A 19,086-nucleotide genomic window follows, 5' to 3' on the forward strand; every position below is an offset into this window, starting at 1 on the left:
TTTTTAAAAAAAAAAAAAACAAACAAACAAAACTTGGGACCACCAAGTTGTAAAGATGTATGTTTTTACCTGACAGTTATACCACAGGTAGACTGTCCAGTTAAGTTGAGAAGAGTGAATTGATAGCTTGTATTTGTTTTTAAAATTAAATTAATCCTGGATAAGAGTTGCTTTTTTTTTTTTTCTTTTTTTTTTTTTTTTTAATAGAAGTTAGTCCTTTACCACTAGTTTGATACCATCTCTATTTGGGTGACCTGTTTTGCCAACAGGCCTGTTACTCTCCATGACTAACTTGTGTAAGTGCTTACAATGGAATAAATTGCTTTTCTACATAACCCCATGCTGATGGGCTTTATTTAATATATAATATCCATCAAACACCAGTCACTGGCTTCTAGAAGAGTTGTTCAGGTCACAATTGTTTTCTATGGTCTTTGACATTCAAGAGCAGAATTAAATGTAATAGACTCAGAGCAATAGAAAAGAGTTTTTACTCCTTCCCAGGAAGTGAAAAACATAAGAACAGTGAATCAGAGGTACATGGATTAGTCTTTGATAACCATCTCTTTGAAGTTGATCTCTCTAGAGGACTAAGTGGACTTTCGAGAACATCAAAGGCAGTGTGGCAGAGAGAATTTAAGGCAAAAATTTCATTTTTCAAAAGGTGTTTGAACCTTTTCTCACAAAGGTTGAGTCTCCCCAGTATATTTTTTACTGGGGGCTGTACGTAGAAGTTAGAAATAATAGGCTTTATACAAGTGCCATAACCAGGTAAAATGCCTGGTTCCTTCACATTTGATTTAACTGAGTGGATCCTGCAGACCCAAAGTCATTTTCATGATGTAAGATCTTTGGGGAAATCTGAATATCCTTAGTTAGCTTTTAGGTTCGAATCTGGGTTGGTTCCTTTTTTCCAAGTCAGTAACTCTTTTAGAGAATTATGAAAGTTATCATGAGTTATAAGTAAACTATAAGTCAATTTAGACTTAAAAGTAAATGCTGTAAAAAGATTCATTCAAAGTCTTAACACTCATTTTATGAAAAGATTCAAATTGTAAACCTATGTGATAAAAATTGGTTGCCTTTTTTTGATCCCTCCTGTACTCCAAAAAACGTTTTTGGTTTGTGTCAATACCAGTCAAGATACATCTTCACAACACTGCAAGGATCCTTTACTCGGTGTGCACGTGAGGATTGTTGCTGCTGCTGCTGCACAGGACACTCATTTTTCCATTTCTCTGCATTGAGATCAGTACTGCAGTCTATGAAATAGTATCCAACTAAGAGCAGACTGGTGCTGTTCTGCCTCCAGCCAGGCCTAGAATCTTTTTAAAACAGGTCAGCCAATACTTGTAACTTTCCCGAGGAACTGCTTGCCAATTCCCTGGCACTCCCTTCTCTATTTGAAAAAAAAAGTATGTGGTATTTAGTGATCCTTTGTTAAGAAGGTTTTTTTGTTGTTTCTGGGTTACATATTCGGCCATACATTTCTAAACAGCCCCTGTAAGGTTGAGAGAAAAAAGAATAAGTTCATACTTTCTGTTACTTGAAATAACAAAGCATAAAGTTTAACACTCAATTTCAAGTTTGTTAGTGCATTCTATGTTGGGGAAGAAATAGAGTCTGATTTGCATATAATGAGGAATGACTTTCCCAAATAGTAAGTATAAAATAAGTTAAGCCTGCATAAACAGTGATAGAAAGTCCTAGCAAGTGAAGAAATGTTTCAATTAACAGTTATTTGTGAATTTATATCCAAGATGTAAGACTGACTAGGAAATTAATAAAAATTTATTATTGTCTAGTATATAACTTGTCTAGTATATAACTTGACACAGACCTTTGTATTCCTAGTTTTCCTTATCTAAGAGAATATAGGACTTAAAGAATATGAGAACATATTGGTATATAAAGTTAATGGGCCAAGTGTGTTTCTTAATTCACATAAGTTATACCCCATTCCTTGGCCTATAAACACCACCCTCCAGTATTTTTTAAATTATGGTTATAGGTTAATTTAGCCTTCGCTTCCTTTGCCAGTCTGAGGTAGCATAACTGCCTTGTCTGCTATTCCAAGAAAACTATGAATAACAAATGGGGTGGGGAAGGGTGAGGAAAGTAAGGAATGCACAGGGCTTAGATGTTTCATCCTGTTTACAGAATTCCTGGTGATAACTAGGACATATTTTGAGTCCCAGAAATTGAAGCATTCTAAATGAATCCCGAATGCTTGGAGATGTGTTATTCCGTAAATGACTTCTTTGCCATTAGACTTGTTATTTGTTACACACTGAATATTTTTTTAAGGCATTAGTATTGTTAGGAAATCAATAACAATGCAAACAACACTCTTGTTACCCACAAAGATCACCTTGAGATGGTGTCTCAATTCCACCTGCCTGAGGAGTGGGATCTTTAGCCTGTTCCGGGCTCTTGGGTAGCTTAGCCCTTTAAGAAAAGAGAGCCATTTTCCATCTGTCCATGGGTGAACATAATTGTTTGCCAAGACATCTTTGTCACTGTTAAATGAGCACTATCTACCCTCCCTACCACCCCCTCAGCCGGTGTTAGGTGAGATTTGGGTAGCAACCAGAACTGACTTATAAGTTGCAAGCTCTTCAGCAAGGCTGATCCTTAGCTGCTCCATCTCTTTGTTCTTCTGTTCCTGGAGTTGCACCCCACTTTTTAATTGCCTCTGTCGTTCTTCCATTTCTTCCAGCTGTTCCTATATGAGAGGGGCCAAGAACATTTCTAATGAGACAGTGAAAGCTTGACTTGTCTATTATCTATAAAGTACTTTTCTTGTACATTTTAAACCTTGATAGCAGTATTGAGATTAAGAAGCAGATTCTAAGAGGTTGTTTTGACCAAATGACATTGCTTTTGAAAGGAGGCTTATCTGTTAATCACAGCTTAATAGAATGCTGGAAAAGGTGGGCAGGGACTTAGGGACCTTTAGTTTCAGAGTTTTAAAAAGTGTTAGGGGATGCTATTCATCTAGTTAAAATTCTTGCTCTTTGTGCAGGTTTGTTTCTGTTACGATAGTTTTTATAATGTCCTAAGAAACCAAGTCTTTGAGGAAGCAATATTTTTTTTCTTTTATTTATTTTTTTTATAGAGGCATGTTTTTAATTAATTTGTTTGTTTTGTTTATACATGCACTGGGTACAGTCAGAAGCGCGGGAGGGTGAGAGAATTCACCAGAGCGGGGAGCAGAGCAGGCAGAAGGACCAAAGTACACTGCTGAGGGGAGCAGCGGGCGGCAGGAGAGGTCTGCGCGCCATGTGGGACCCTCCTCCGGTGGCCGGGGAGCAGCCGGGGATCGAACCAGCGCCGCAGAGGCCGCGGGCAGCTTCACAACCCAGCGCTCAACCGCTGCGCCACCGGGGAGGCCCTGAGGAAGCAATATTAAATAATAATAGAATTCTAGGAGAGTTCAGTTTATAGAAGTTCATAGAAGATTGAGGAAAACAATATAAATACAGTTTTGTATTTTAATCTTCTTGAAGTCAGATAATCTCCACTTAGTATTTACCATAACGTCATATGTAAATTGTCTCTGCCTGAAGAGTGAGGTAAGGAAGATGCCAGCAATCAGTCTCTGGCTGGCATGGATCCTTTGGAAGTCGGAATTGGGAAAGGGAGGGTTGAAGTTGGAAGGCCTATTTTAAAGGGGCAATGACTTCACCTTGGATTTTGAAGAATAACTAGATAGGAATCCAGTTTGGGTACATGCTATTATTAGAAGGCTCTAAATAATTTGTTCTCTGAGTCATCCTCGATATACCTGTGGCACATCAGTCTACAGTGTTTGATTCTCTTGCCGAATCTCAACTTGAATAAAGTGTCAAAGGGCCTTTTTTTAGTGCCTAGCTCTAGCAGCACACACAGAGGTAGGTGAGCTTTACCTAAGAGTGTCATCTGAAGGGAAACCTCATCATACATCTGTGTCCCAGTTCCCCAAGCCTCACTTAGCAAGCCTGTTAAATTGGTGAAGCACAAAAGTACATGCTTGGGAAGGCAGTCTGCCCCATCAGTGATAGACTGTCAGGAAGTATCAGAAGGAAGAGAAAAATTGTTAAGTCACTGGCATTCAGTCTTCATCCTGTGTAGTGCCACTAGATTAACTTTCTATAAACTGCTTTTAATCTTTCAAAGGCTTTCCATTTTCTTTAGTCTGACATTTCAGCACCCCTCTAGTTTCACACCCGCCACCCCAATCCCTGCCATAACCTTTATCTAGACCTCCATTACTAGTGGAAATCATGAATGTTTTCCACTAGTCTGCACTGTCCAGTATGGAAGCCACTAGCCATATTTGGCTACTGAGTATTGGAATATGACTAGTACTAACAGATGTAAGTGTAAGAAACAGCCAATTGCTAAGACCGCATCGGGAAAAAAAGTCAAATACCTCAGATGTCGGAATGATATACTTACACATGCTGGGTGAAATATTAATTTCACCTTTTGTATCTGGCTTGCATGGTAACTTCCAGACAGTGCTGCTCTAGGCTCTAGTTTGACCCATACCTCTGCCTTTGCTCCTGCCACTTACGTCGCCTAGATCTACATTCTATTATATATCTTCTTAATTTTTTACCTCCAATCAGGAGGTTCCTGGTTCTTAGCATGCCCAGCATCCTACAAATCATGCCTGCTAATGTGAAGCACCAAGAGCAAGGGTCTCCCTGGTCATCTAGGTGTTGAGTCAGCGCTATCACCACTGTGGCCAGGGAGCTAACCCATATGCACAGCAGACCTCTCCTGTCTCACCCACTGCTCCCTGCAGCAGTGTATTTCAGTAGATCTGGTTCTGTTCCCCATACTGTCCCAGGTGAATCCTCTCACGCCCCTGGACCTCTGGCCTACACCCAGTTCTACATGGGAAAAGAAAAGATAGCAAGCATATCCATATTTCAGCATTAGTCTACCAATGTCAAGCTAAAAACTGACATTCTCAGCAAATTGCTCACCCCACCTCTGCAACCAGTCACCAATTTCTACCAATTTTACCACCCATGTCTCTTTTTCTCAGTCTTTAGTCTTTCCAGGCTATTTCAATCAACACTGCCACTTCAGAGTATATGCCTATATGCCAGGCACTGCTCCACAAATAGTAACTAGTTCATTCCTTGCAATAGCCTTATGGTTACTAATCCCATTTTACATGTGAGGGAACTGAGCCAAAGGTTAAGTCATTTGTCCACAGTTTCCAAGTTAGGAAGTGGTAAAGCCAGGGCTTGACAGTGGCTTAGAGCTCATACCTTTTTTTTTTTTTTTTAAAGATTTGTTTATTTTTGCATATAAGAGCTGGAGTGTAGGCCAGAGTGTGGGGTGGTGAGAGGATTCACCAGACAGAGTGGGGAGCAGAACAGGCCAGGCAGATGTACTGAATGCACTGCTGAGGGGAGCAGTGGGTGAGACAGAAGAGATCTGCTGTGCCATGTGGGTCAGCTCCCTGGGCTGCAGTGGCTGCCTATAGCTTCATAGTGCTGAGACTTAATCTCTTGCGCCACCAGAGAGGCCCCCAGAACTCATACTCAACTGCTTTATTGCTTTCACATCCATACATTCCTTACTAGTCTTTAAACTTTTCCGTGAAACCCCAGGGAAGAGACCAAATTCGAATGCTGTTTTAGATGCTGGCATTTCATTTAAAATTCTGTTTGGAAAAAAGGGTCTGTGGCTTTGAAGAAAACCATTTTTTTAAAACTACTGGCCTAAAAAATACATAATGCCCTTTACAATCTGGTCCCAATTAACCTCTTTAGTCTCACCTCTACTTATATTTCTTACCTAGCCAAGAGCTCACTTCCCATAAGAGTTCTTATACTTTTCTATAACTTCCCTCTGCCTGGAATTATTTTCCCTTAGCCTGTCTAATGAATTTCTTCTTGAAGGCTCTGCTGAAACACCTTATGTTCAATTTATCTGGTATCCTTCCTGGACTGTAATGTGCTTGAGGGCAGGAACCTCTCCATCCTCCATTTCTCCTCTCATGCCAGCACATAATTCACTGTGTGGTACTTAGAAAGTTGAAACTTAGAAAATATTTGTTGAGTTTCATCAGTCTGCCTTTCTGCTCCCCGCTCTATCTCTGGTGAGTCCTCCCGGGCATCTGGCCTGTACCCTGGTTCTTGTATAAATAAATAAAAATCTTAAAAAAAAAAGTTTTTGACTGAACAACAAAGATGATGATGATAAAAAGAAAAGTGTACAACAAGAGTGAAGTATACCCTTGAAAAGTAATCAAGTTACCTCCTTAGACCTTGATTCCAACTTTATGGTATAGCAATAGGAGACACTCATCAAAAGTGTTTTTCATGGAAAGATGATCAAATCTGAAATAAATCCAGTATAGTGATGAAAATCACCAAGGAAAATTCTATCTCAGAAAACTATAATTCAAAGAATTCCCTATTTATGGCACCACCAGCCTTGCCTGAATCTCAACATCCTCTGATTTCTTACCTGTCTGACCCATTCATTTAATAATAGATTTATTCTGCATTTGTTCTAGCATTCTCTCCCTTTTATTCCATTGTCATTGTTTCCTCTTAGCTACAGTAGCTTCCTAATGTCTCCCCAGCAATGTCTCTGGGTCTCTAGCTCGTTGTATATACACTGCCACTAGTACTTTTTCTGAAGTTAGAGACAATCATGTTACTTCCTGGATTTAAGTACCTCTATTGATGCAACTGACTGACTGAAGTACAAACTCCCTAACTTTGGATTTCAAAGTCTGATATGATCTACTCTGACCTACCTTTATAGTTCAACTCTCAGCTTTGCACCTTTCACCTGTAGCCAAGTTACTAATTATGAGTATGTTGAGTTAAATAAAACTACCTCCACCTATTTCTCTTACTTAATGTGGTTATTAGACATTTTTTAAAATTACATAGCTTATATTCTATTTCTGTTGATTAAAACTGGTCTAGATACTGCCTATACCAGCTCAAATAAGATCTCTTCTTCCATGAAGCTTTGATTTATTCCATGTGACTCTTAACGTGTACCTCTCAAGTTACATGTTATTTCTCCCCTGGATTTTAACATTCATAATTGTAATTATAAATGTAATATTTAAGAATATTTATTTAAAAAAATCAAACCAGTAAGTGCCCTTCCAATAGCTTGTGAACCAACAAAAAGGGTATGGGGTGGGGGAGAGTACATGTATATAGAGTTTAAAATCATTTAGTGTTACGACCAAAGGAATAATGAGTGTTTCAAAAGGGAAGAATACTGCTCTGAAAGGCACCACATTTTGGCCTCACTGCCTGAGCACTTAGCTGATGTGCACGCAGCCTGAGAGGCAGAGATAAGGAAAACACTCCCTAAACTTCAGAAGTTGAGTCTGGGGGGGAGAGGCATAATTGTTTATTCACTTAATATTTATACTCCACTCTGTTCTGAAAAGAGATGAGAACTGGCTCGTCCTTACTCAAAAATAGCATGAATATAAGTGAAATGGTGACAAATGCACCAAAAAGCAAAATGAGGAAGAGATTTATAGATTAAGGTGAAAACTTCAAGACAGATTAGATGAGTGGGATTTGAGGGTGGACTTGGGGGAGGGGAGAGAATGAATCTGCTCTATATAAATCCAAGTGTAAGTCACTGAGAATTGGGAAAGAGCACCAAAATGTTTGGGTCTGGTCAGACCAGGGGTCAAATTACTCTAACTCAGCTTCAGTTGCCTCATCTATTAAAAAAATAATACTTAAAGAACTAATGAGAGGAGCAAATGAGATAATTGGTACAAGCACGCTGTGTGTACAGAGTACAGATGACTCGACCCCTAGCACGGGCCTAAATGAATGAAGTGAATAGTGAGTGAATGGCCCCAGAATAACTTACTCTTGAGGATATGATCATATCCTCAACCCAAAAACCACTTGACACCAGTCACCATTTCCTTCCCCAGGCTCAAACACCACACTTCCACTCCTGCCCAGCGGGCCTACCCTGTACTGCTGCACCTCCTCATCACGTTTTTGCCTCACAAGCGTGATCTGGTCCTCCAGGTTTCTGTTTTGCAAGTGGAGCTGCTGGGCCTCTGCCTGCAGTGGTCTTAGAGCTTCCTTCATCTCCTGGATCTCAGCCTGGGTTTTCTGTAGCGCTTTGGCTGCAGCTTCTTTCCTCTCTAGGAGCCGTACCAGCTGAGGTTCATACTCTTCCTCCAGGCCCTGACGGTTCTCTGCCATGAGGTTCTCAAACTGGGCAGAGAGCCGTCGGCTCTCCTGGAGCAAGTGCCCATTGCTCTGACTGGGAGGTGTCTCTAGTTGTTGCTGTAACTGCTCTTTCTGTTTCAGGTAGGTGTCCTTGAGCTGGGCCAGTTCCTCTGACAACTGGGCCGCTCGAGTAGTCAGCACTTCCCGGAAATCGGCAAACTGGGCCACATCCTGCTGGCGGCACTCCAGCTGGTATTGATAAGCCACACATTCCTTTGTCACTTTGAACAGCTTCTGCTTGACCAACCGGATCTCCTCCCTTAATCCATCCCTCTCTAGCTCTGCTTGGGCCTGCAGTTTGTAGGCAGTCAGGATGTCCTGATGGACTTGCTGCACCTCCTGTAGGGCTGGTTCCCGGAGCAACACCAGCTCGTGGACGAGGTGATCCCGCTCCTCTTCCAGCTGGGACACAGCTTGGATACACTCCTGAAAACGACCCTCGAGCAACTCTAGGTCCTCTATGCTCAGGCTCTCCTCAGTGCTGGGGCTAGGCCCCGTTCTGAGGTTCTCCTCAGGGGTAGTTTCCTCCATGCTCGTGGCCGTCTCTCCCCCATAAACAATCTTCTCTGGGCTTGTGGTCTCTTCTGGCTTCACAGGTTCTTCCACACACTGCTTCTCTGGCTTCACAGTCTCCTCCCCATGCTGTGTCTCCTCCACACACAGTGTCTCCTCTGGCTTCACTGTCTCCTCTGCGTTCTCTATCTCCCCTGGCTTCATGGTCTCCTTCCCATGCTGTGTCTCCTCTGGCTTCACAGTCTTCACCCCATGCTGTGTCTCCTCTGGCTTCACGGTCTCCCCACCCTGTGTCTCCTGCTTCACGGTCTCCTCTGCATTCTCCGTTTCCTCTGGCCTCACAGTCTCCTCTACAGACTCCATCTCCTCGGACTTCACAGTCTTCTCCCCATGCTGTGTCTCTTCCACACACAGTGTCTCCTTCAGCTTCCCAGCCTCCTCCACACCCTGTGTCTCCTCCACACACAGTGTCTCCTCTGGCTTCACGGTCTCCTCCCGATGCTGTGTCTTCTCCACAAACTCGATCTCCTCTGGCTTCACAGTCTCCTCCACACATGGTGTCTCCTCTGGCTTCACGGGTTCTTCCACGTACAGAGCCTCCTCTGGCTGCCTGGTCTCCTCAATAAACAGTGTATCCCCAGGCTTCTCAGTCTCTTCCACATACCATGTCTCATCTAGGTCATCTGTGTCCCCCAGGTAGAGAATGTCCTCCAAGTTCAAGTTTCCTTCAAAAGATAGAGTAACTTCAGGGTTGACGGTCCCTGCCTCATTCATGGACTCAGGGTTCTGCTGAAGGAGAGAATCGGCCTCTGCTCGTGTTTCCCTGCAAAAGAAATGATTTAAAGTAAGAGGGCAGCCACAATCCCACAATGGTGGGTGATAGGAGCCATTAGACCACAAGCCTAGATTACATCAGGTTCTCACTTCTCAGAGGGCATGGGTCTGCTCCCTCCTCTCAATTGATCTGTCCCCGTAGAGCCCATTGCTTAGCTCCCCTGATGATATGCCCACAATGCCAATGTCTTGTCTCTGCTTACCCTAAGGACAGGAAATGCACACCCGAGCCACCACTATTTGTTCCCATGGCCATGAGAAAATTCTACTATTGAGGTAAGCCTTTGCTGCAATTTTTACCTAGATTTGGTTCTTTCTAGAATCTAACTTATTTTTTATGTAAGTTCTTTATTTTTTTTAAGATTTTTTTTTAAAGATTTATTTATGCATATAAGAACTGGGGTGCAGGCCAGAGGTGTGGGCGGTGAAAGGATTCACCAGAGACAGAGTGGGAAACAGAACAGGCAGATTGACTGAAATACACTGCTGAGGGGAGCAGCGGGCAAGACAGGAGAGGTCTGTTGTGCCATGTGGATTGCTCCCTGGCTGGGGATCAAACTTGTGCTACAGCAGCTGTGGACAGCTTCATAGGTTGCGTCTTAACCTCTTGCGCCACCAGAGAGGCCCTAAGATTTATGTATTTATGCATACAAGAACTGGTATATAGGCCAGAGGTACAGAGGGTGAGAGGATTCACCAGAGACAGAGTGGGGAGCAGAACAGATGGATCTACTGAAATGTACTGCTGAGGGGAGCAGTGGAGGAGGCAGGAGAGGTCTGCTGTACCATGTGGGGGATCGAGCTTGTGCTGCAGAGGATAGGGATAGCTTGATAGCTCTGTCTTTAACCCCTGTGCCACCAGGGAGGCCCTCATCTTTCCTGTTTCAAATGTGTCTTACCTACCTTGGATCTCTGGGCAATTCCTTGGCAACATAAAATACTGTGTAAATCATGATAAATTACGGGTCTCCCCTGGTGGCACAGTGGTTGAGCACTGGGCTGTGAAGCTGCCCGCAGCCTCTGCAGCGCTGGTTTGATCCCAGGCCACCAGCGAGGGTCCCACATGGTGCGCAGACCTCTCCTGTTGCGCCCACTGCTCCCCTCAGCAGTGTATTTCGTCCTTCTGCCTGTTCTGTTCCCTGCTCTGGCTCTGGTGAATCCTCTCACCCTCCCGCACTTCTGACTGTACCCAGTGCTTGTATAAATAAGTAAATAAATCTTTTTAAAAAAAAATGATAAATTACATTTACCAAGGTTTTGTATATACCGGCCCCTATTCTAAATACTTACACTTATCAACTCATTTTATCCTCATAATTCTATGAGGTAGTTATATGTATTTTCCCCATTTTACAGGTCAGGAAGCTGAGACTAAGTAATTTGCTCAAGCCTACTTGTGTCCAGGTCTTAAGCTCTATATCTTAACTCCAAATTCCCAACAAAGATTATTATTTTTAAAGATTTATTTATTTATGTGTACAAGAACTGGGGTGTAAGCCAGAGGTACAGGGGTGAGAGGATTCACCAGAGAGAGTGGGGAGCAGAACAGGCAGACTGACTGAAATAAACTGCTGAGGGGAGCAGCAGGCGAGACAGGAGAGGTCTGCTGCATCATGTGGGTTGCTCCCTGGTGGGCTGGGATCGAACTTGTGCTGCAGTGGCTGCGATAGCTTGATAGTGCTGTCTTTAATCCCTGAGCCACCAGGGAGGCCCCACAGATTATTTCTATTCTAAATTATTTTGTACTCTGTCCTCCTCCCTAATATCCAAGAAACCCTGGCTTCCCTTTCTTCATCTCATGGTGATCCTCTAGAAAGCGGCCTCATGTAACCCAGCATCTACACCAAAAAAAGTTTGAAGACAACCTCAGTAATCATCTAGTGGGTTCATGTCACTTTACTAGAAAGGAACTACTTTCTGATATGGTTACCTGATGTTGCTTGGCACCTCAAACTCAACTGCCCCCTAATCATCCTCCCCCAGCTTGTATCTGTATTCTCCAGCTCAGAGAAACACATCACCATACACCAGGTTGCCTACGCAAAGAATTTTTAGACCACTTTCCCTCTCTTCCCCTGTATAGTCAGCCGAAAACTGACCTTTGTATCTCAGAAAAACATGTCCATCCCACTGCCAGGGCCCTAGTCCAAGGCATCTGTTACCTGCATTTCTGTACCAGCCTTCCAATACACCATCTCCTCCTCCTTCCTCCTCAGCCCAGTCTATTCTCTAGCTACAGCTGCTGGCTTGTTACAACACCAAGTAAGGCATCTTTCTTCACTTCACCCACAGGGAACCAACGGCTTCGTATAGATTCAAGGCCTTTAAAGACGTGGCCCCAACATACCTTTTTAGCCTCATCTCACAGTAGGCCCCGGTGCTTGACAATCCAGAACATATGGTAACTTTATATACCTCCTGTTCCTAGCCCACAGTGTCTAGCAGATCCAGCTGAGAAAATACAGGTCAGTGTACCCCTGACTAGAGAACAGCCTTGTGCTGCCAGAGGCAGAGCTCCTGGCGGCAGGAAGGACACACCTGCTCGGTGAGCCAGAGTCCCTCTTGATACTCAGCAGAGCCCCTGCTTTCCCAGCAGACAACCCGCACATCGTGCTCCTGCGAGCTCCCCACTCTGCTGTCACCTAACTGCCCCGGCAGTAGTCTAAGCCTTTTATTTTTTGTTTTAAAATTGTTTTTAGGGCCTCCCCGGTGGCGCAGCGGTTGAGCTCTGGGTTGCGAAGCTGCCCGCAGCCTCTGCAGTACCGGTTCGATCCCCGGCTGCTCCCCGGCCTCCGGAGGAGGGTCCCACATGGCGCACAGACCTCTCCTGCCGCCCGCTGCTCCCCTCAGCAGTGTACTTCGGTCCTTCTGCCTGCTCTGTTCCCCGCTCTGGCTCTGGTGAGTTCTCTCACCCTCCCGCGCTTCTGACTGTACCCAGTGCTTGTATAAACAAACAAACAAATAAATAAAACATGCCTCTGTTAAAAAAATAAAAAACCTTTAAAAAAAATTGTTTTTAGTTGATGTAACATTGATTTATTATATTGCATAAGTTTCAGGTGTACAGCTTTATACTTCGGCAGCTGTCCTAAGCATTTTCCATGAAGGCTTATCTATATTGTGCTCCCTTACTATCCTCATTTCATAGTCGAGGAAACCCACGCACAAACAGAGGTTCCGTAATTCCTAAGTGGTGCATCCAGGACTAGTGGACAGTGTAGCCTCAGAGTGGGAGCTCCTATTTGCTGGTCTCCTCTTAGGGTACCCACGAGATCTACAAGCAGAAAATGACCTTGGCATGTACAGCAGAGCTTGGTACATGGCATCCAAAATATATTTCTATTTACCTGAAAAATTTCTATTTATCCTTCAAGTCCTTCCCAAACCTCATCTCCTTGGTGAAGTATTTTCCAGAAAACCTGCAGTCTTGTGTTCTCCCAGCTCTTGGTGTGCACCTCACCTTCACACGAGGTGCTATGCAAGACAGAAGTGTGAGGTCTGTCTGCCCTGACAGGGGATTTCCTCGGGACAAGTATAGTTATTCTCTCCAGATCGCAGGGTGGGGCTCTGGGGATGGCAGGCAGAACCCGACTGGGATCCAAGGAGGAAACGCCCAAGGTCGAGTGGCAAAGCTGGAAGTAGAACTCAGGCCTCCTGACTTCAGGCTCTGTCACCACACACGGTGTTGCCTCAGCCACCCCAGCTGCAGTGCCAGGTCTCTGCGAGATGCTGCCCTCACACAGTTGCCTCTCCTGAAGGAGCTGGGGGGAAAGTAAATTATGGGAGGCCGAGGGGCAAGAGAGGCAGCTCAATTGTGGCTCCTGCCCACAGGCTCCTGAGCCCCTGCAGCCTGCCTCTGCCACTCTGTCCTTGTCCCCAGAGGACTCCAGTCACTCCCAACTCCTCCTCAGGACTGTGGCTGCGGGTGTCTGTGACACAGTGCAGGCCTGAGCTGGTGTGTGTCTGGCCCTGTAGGTGAGTGTAAGACTCTGCTCAGCTGGGTGCCACATGTGACAGTGAAGGGGTGTGGGGTGTGTTATTTGCACCTCCACCTCGGTATACTGAGAAGTCCCAGGGCCACAGTGACTTGGGACTGAAATACTCCCCCCTCACCCCAAGCCGGTCAGCCACAGGTCCCTTCCCTTAACCAGTGGTTAAGGTGACAGTGTGGAGGGATGGAAGTGGGCCTCTGCTCAGGGCCCTGCCAAGCCCAGGCCCTCCTGCTGGTCATGGACAGTGGCCCTCCCCCACCCAGCCCAGACCCAGGCAGGAGAGAACAGGCTGCCTGAACAGACTCTTAACTCCAACCTGGCACAAGTCCAGCTTGCACCAAGTGTCTTCCCCTCAGACAATTCAGCAACTGGAGGCCTCCATCTCCAGTTGACATTTGGGGTGAGGAATGAAAGAAAACTAGGGGCGTCTTTGGCCATTATGGGCCAAATGGCATTTGACTATTGATGCCCGCTAGTCTGAAAAGGTTAATGCTCCCACAGGCCGGGGACTGAGGGGGGATATTATAAAAAGTCACAGACAAACGGAGGTGGCAGCATCCTGGGTCTTCAGCTCCCCGATTTCCCTCCGCCTGGTGGCTCCGCCCGGTGCCCCACCCCGAGACAGGACCACTGCCCCCAGCCCGGCGAAAGGTGCTCGCGGTGGGGGAAGGGAACCATCCCGCACCCCCTCCCCAAGGGGGAGGCGACACGGGCCCTGGACCGTCCTACCTCGCGGCCTGGGCGGCGCCGTCCCCGCCGCGCCGGGGCTCCGGGCTGGCCATGGCTGCGCGACCCGGGCTCGGCGGCCGCGTTATTAATAGCCAGCCCCGCGGGCGGCCCGCCGCGCGCCCGCCGCACCGCCAGCTGCAGCCGACACCGGATCCCGCGGCCCGGGCCGGGCGCGCCCACTTGGCCCGGCTCCTGCCCGCGGGAGGAGGGAGCGGCCGCGCGGCCCGGGGGCGGGGAGAGCCGCCCCTCCCGGGACCTGCCGGCGGGGGTGGGGTGCTCGCGGGCGTCTCCCAAACCCGCTGGCCGAGAGCTTCCCGAACCTTCTTTCTTTCCACCTTCCCCCCCCCAGGGCGCCAGCTCCGGGGGCGGGGGTGTGAGTGGGGGCCGGGGCGGGGGGAGGCTCTGCAGCCGCAGGAGGGCACGTCCTCCCCCACGGCCCTCTCCGCGGGGGTGGGGGGGGAGAGGCGGCTGTTGGGGGGACTGGAAGAGGGACTCAGCATCGCCCGCCCGGCAAGAGTCGGGGTGTGCTGACCGCGCTCGGCGCCCGGGATCCCCACCCGCGCCGTGGGGGGAGCGCGGCCCGCAGCTGTCGCGAAGGTGGGGGAGGGGGATGAAGGCCGCACCTTGCGCGTCGGGGACGCTGCGAGCCCGGGAGCGGGTCCTGGGTTAGGTGAGGACGTGGGAGGGACTCAGGCCCCGGAGACTGGGTCCACGTTCAACTCCGCTCTGTGCCTCCACTCGGGAGGTGTCCTGGGGTCTCACTGCCACCTGTCATCCCGCCCGAGGCACGCCCCTCCCCCACGGCTTTAGCCACCAGGGCCAGACTTCAGAGCTGAAAGTTGGGGCTCGAGGGGCGCGTGCCCAGATCTGGGCCTCGGCACTTTCCCTTCTGATGTCTTTCCCCGCTTAGCTTTCTGTCTGGGAAGTTCTTTGACTCCATCCCAGAAGAATGCGGTGCATCTCAGAGTCAGGGGCTTGGTGTGTGCTTAATCAGAGGCCTGGTGAGTCGGGGTGGGGGCAGGGTCACCCTTTCACCCTACTAGATATGTGTGGGTTGTGTGTTGTGGTCAGTGTGCCCACTGTCAGCTGTATGTATGTGCCCCTCGGCAGGTTGTGGAGGGGGACAATGTGGGATTGTGTGCCCGTGCAGGCCTGTGTGATGGCTGTGGGGTGCATGTCTGTGTGTGGGCATGCGGATGTATGATTGTACAATTGTGGGAGCGATTGTGTGTGCTGATCATTTGGTCTGGAGAGTGTCTGTGTGGCCACCAATTGGGACCCTACATGTGTGTGGTCTTGTGTGGGATTGTGTGCCTATGAGTGATCTTGTGTGAGATTGTGTGCCTGTGAGTGACTGGGGGCTGCTGGTAAGTGTGAGTGTGGTTGTGGGGCTCATAAGCAGACATTTCACTATGGAGGGTCCTCTGTGACAGGGCCTGACCTTGTGTTCATTAATCCATGTATCTTAGTGTGCTGCCTGAGGCTGTGTATTTATATCTCTCTGTCTAAACAAGGGGGTGCGAGATTAACACCCAGGGCAGCCCAATACACCCTTGTAAGGTATACGGGAGAAAAAGTCGGGTTTTGGAGGCTGCTGGTTATTTTCTGACTTACCCCTGAAATATTCCAGGGGAGGAGGTTGGCAAAGCCTCAGCTGCTGGTCATTTGACAGCTGCTGCCAGTCAGAGGGGAGCTGAGGGAGGAAGGGCCAGGGCCTGCCAGCAGCACTGTTTGCTGTGGGTGCTAGGCAACAGGCAGCAAGGGTGGCATTAAGAAGGTGGCATCCAATCCCCCAAGCCAGGAGCTGATCCTGGGAGTCCCCAAGATTGACTTCCTTAGCCCCTCTTAACTTCCCCCTAAGGCCTTTAGGCTGAAACAGGCCCCCTCAGTGCCAGAAACTCTCCCATCTCTAAGCCTTTCTTCTTACTGTCTCCTCTGCCTAGAACACCCTTCCCAGATCTTCACCTCCTAGTTTCTATTCTTCCTCAGGTCTCAGCTTACATGTCTCATAGGTGTCCTCAGAAAGCCTTCCCTGATGTGTCCCCATCCTCATAACGTCCACACATTTACTGTTTACCCCTTCATCTTTATTTTCTGTACAGAGCTTATCACAATCTACAAATCTAGTTTACTCTCACTTCTTCCTTTCTTCTCCCACTAGAATAGAAGCCCCACAAGGGCAGGGACTGTGTGTCTTGTTCACTGCTGCGTCCACAGGACTTGGCATGTCATAGGATCTCAAAAACAATTGTTAAACGATTGAATGAAGGATGGCCCTACCAAGGCCAGTTCAGACATTTAATGCCTGTTTTTTTTTTTTTAAGATTTATTTATTTATGCATACAAGAACTAGGGTACAGGCTAGAGGTGTGGGGAGGGGGCGGTGAGAGGATTCACCAGAGACAGAGTGGGGAGCAGAACAGGTGGATCTACTGAAATACACTGCTGAGGGGAGCAGTGGGCAAGTCAGGAGAGGTCTGTTGCACCATGTGGGTAGCTCCCTGGCTGGGGATCTAACTCATGCTGCAGTGACTGTGGACAGCTTCACAGGTTGTATCTTAACCCCTTGCGCCACCAGGGAGGCCCCTCTTTTAAAAAAAAAAAAACATCTATCTATGCATACAAGAAGTGGGTACAGGCCAGAGGTGTGGGGGGTGAGAGGATTCACCAGAGACAGAGTGGGAAACAAAACAGGCAGATTGACCGAAATACACTGCTAAGGGGAGCAGCAGGTGAGACAGGAGAGGTCTGCTGCACCATGTGGGTATCTCTCTGGCCGGCTGGGGATTGAAATCATGCTACAGAGGCTGCGGATAGCTTCATGGCGCCATGCTCAACCCCTTGTGCCCGTGGGGAGGCCCTGATGCCTATTCTTTGTTATTCCCTAGCCATGAGCCCCATGTACTCTGGGAGACAGATACCCACATGCACCCAGTTGTATATACCAAGGTAGAGCAAGATAAGTGAGGACATAAGACTCAGTTCACTTGGCAAACATTGGCACTTGTTCCATGCCAGGCCCTGTGTCGCAGCAAATGGCCTTATTTGGCCCATGTCCATGATTGCAAAGAACTCACAGTAGAGGATGCTAGAACTGTCTCCCTGGGAAACAAACCCACACAGAGAATAGGCATTGACAACCAGGGAAACCAGGATGGGGGGGATTAGCTCCAGTACAGGGGTCAACCTCCTGGATGAGGGTCAACTGGGCCTGGAAGGAAGAGAAAGGCAGTTGCCATGTCAGGCTCTGACTGCTTTGAAAGACACGCACAGCCACTGTCTTTCAGCTGCTCCACAAAGCTGGGCCCAGAAGGAGACCAGAAGCCCCTGGGCCAGCTACTCTGCTGATCTCCAATCTCATGCTCCCCTGCCCTGCCGTGTGTCCTGCAGCCAACTCCCGCTGTCAGTCTCACCTGGGTCCCCTTGCCTTATGGCTCCAGGTGGAGTTTAGCCAATAGAGGACACTGGCATATCAGAGGGAAGGAACTGAGTGAGTTCAGGATATTTGTGCTCCCCCTCCTTTGTGATTTGGCCACTTCCACCCCACCAAAAACAGCTCCTGGTGGGTGGCTTGCATCCGCAGTACTGCTCTCACCAGGTTTGCTAAGGTGCCCCCTCCCCTTGTTCCTTCAGGTGTGGGGGGCAGTGGCTCTAGCCCACTTCTGTGCAGAATCCCTTCCCTAACCTCCTCTGGGAAATGCTTTGAGTGTTCCTCCAAGTCCTGCTGAGGCTCCTAAGGGAAGAACTAAAACCAGGGAAGATGAGCTCTTTGTTGAGAACTTGCGGAGACTATCTCTTTAAATCATCACCCAAAACCAGAATCAGAAAAGCTCTGAACAGATCAGAGTCTCACCCTGATCTGACCATCACTCTGGGCAGCAGCCCAACTTAAGAGGTCCTGGCAGCAAACTTGCCAGGAGAGCGGTACCAGACGGTGGCAGGAGGGGAGACTTGCCAGGAATCTCACAGGACCCCAGAGCACACCATGCGTGACCTAGGGAAACCAGCCCCCCTGAACCTCAGCTCCCCAGCACATGTACAAGCAGAAGTGAAATTGCCCTGGAGGCTGGGTGTCTCATACCCCCCCCATTCTTTTTTTAAGGTTTATTTTATTTATTTACGCATACAAAAGCTGGGGTACAGGCCAGAGGTGTGGGGGGTCGGGTGGTGAGAGGATTCTTCATAGACAGAATGGGAAGCAGAACAGGCAGATCTACTGAAATACACTGCTGAGGGGAGCAGCGGGTGAGACAGGAGAGGTCTGCTGCGCCATGTGGGTAGCTCCCTGGCCAGGGATTGAACTCGTGCTGCAGTGGCTGTGGATAGCTTCATAGTGCTGAGACTTAACCATTTGCACCACGAGGGAGGCCCAACTATTATTACTATTTTTTAAAGATTTATTTATTTATGCATACAAGAGCTGGGGTGCAGGCCAGAGATGCGTGGGTGAGAGGATTCACCAGAGACAGAGTGGGGAGCAGAACAGGCATATCTACTGAAATACACTGCTGAGGGGAGCAGCATGTGAGACAAGGGTCACCTCCTTGGAAGGACTTCCTTAACTCATGCTGCAGTGGCTGCGGATAGCTTCATAGTGCTGCGTCTTAACCCTTGTGCCATCAGGGAAGCCCCCCAATTATCTTTGTTTTATTTTTTTAAAGATTATTTATACAAGAACTGGGGTACAGGTCAGAGGCACGGGAGGGTGAGAGAATTCACCAGAGACAGAACGGGAAGCAGACAAGTGAATGGACCGAAGACACTGCTGAGGGGAGCAG

General features: G+C 47.7%; 1 protein-coding gene across 1 annotated transcript; it reads right to left on the reverse strand.

Annotated features, from left to right (window-relative positions):
* Nucleotides 1-1,440: 1,440 nt before the first annotated feature.
* On the reverse strand, nucleotides 1,441-14,361 carry SYNC (syncoilin, intermediate filament protein; the record flags this gene model as incomplete). Its single annotated transcript, XM_084243572.1, has 5 exons — nucleotides 1,441-1,501; nucleotides 2,601-2,725; nucleotides 7,974-8,846; nucleotides 9,270-9,576; nucleotides 14,309-14,361. 5 exons carry the CDS (start codon nucleotides 14,359-14,361, stop codon nucleotides 1,441-1,443), a joined length of 1,419 nt encoding a protein of 472 aa, XP_084099698.1.
* Between the last annotated feature and the right edge of the window lie 4,725 nt (nucleotides 14,362-19,086).

This window comes from Talpa europaea (assembly GCF_964194135.1).
Source record: "Talpa europaea genome assembly, chromosome: 9".
Lineage (NCBI taxonomy): Eukaryota > Metazoa > Chordata > Mammalia > Eulipotyphla > Talpidae > Talpa > Talpa europaea.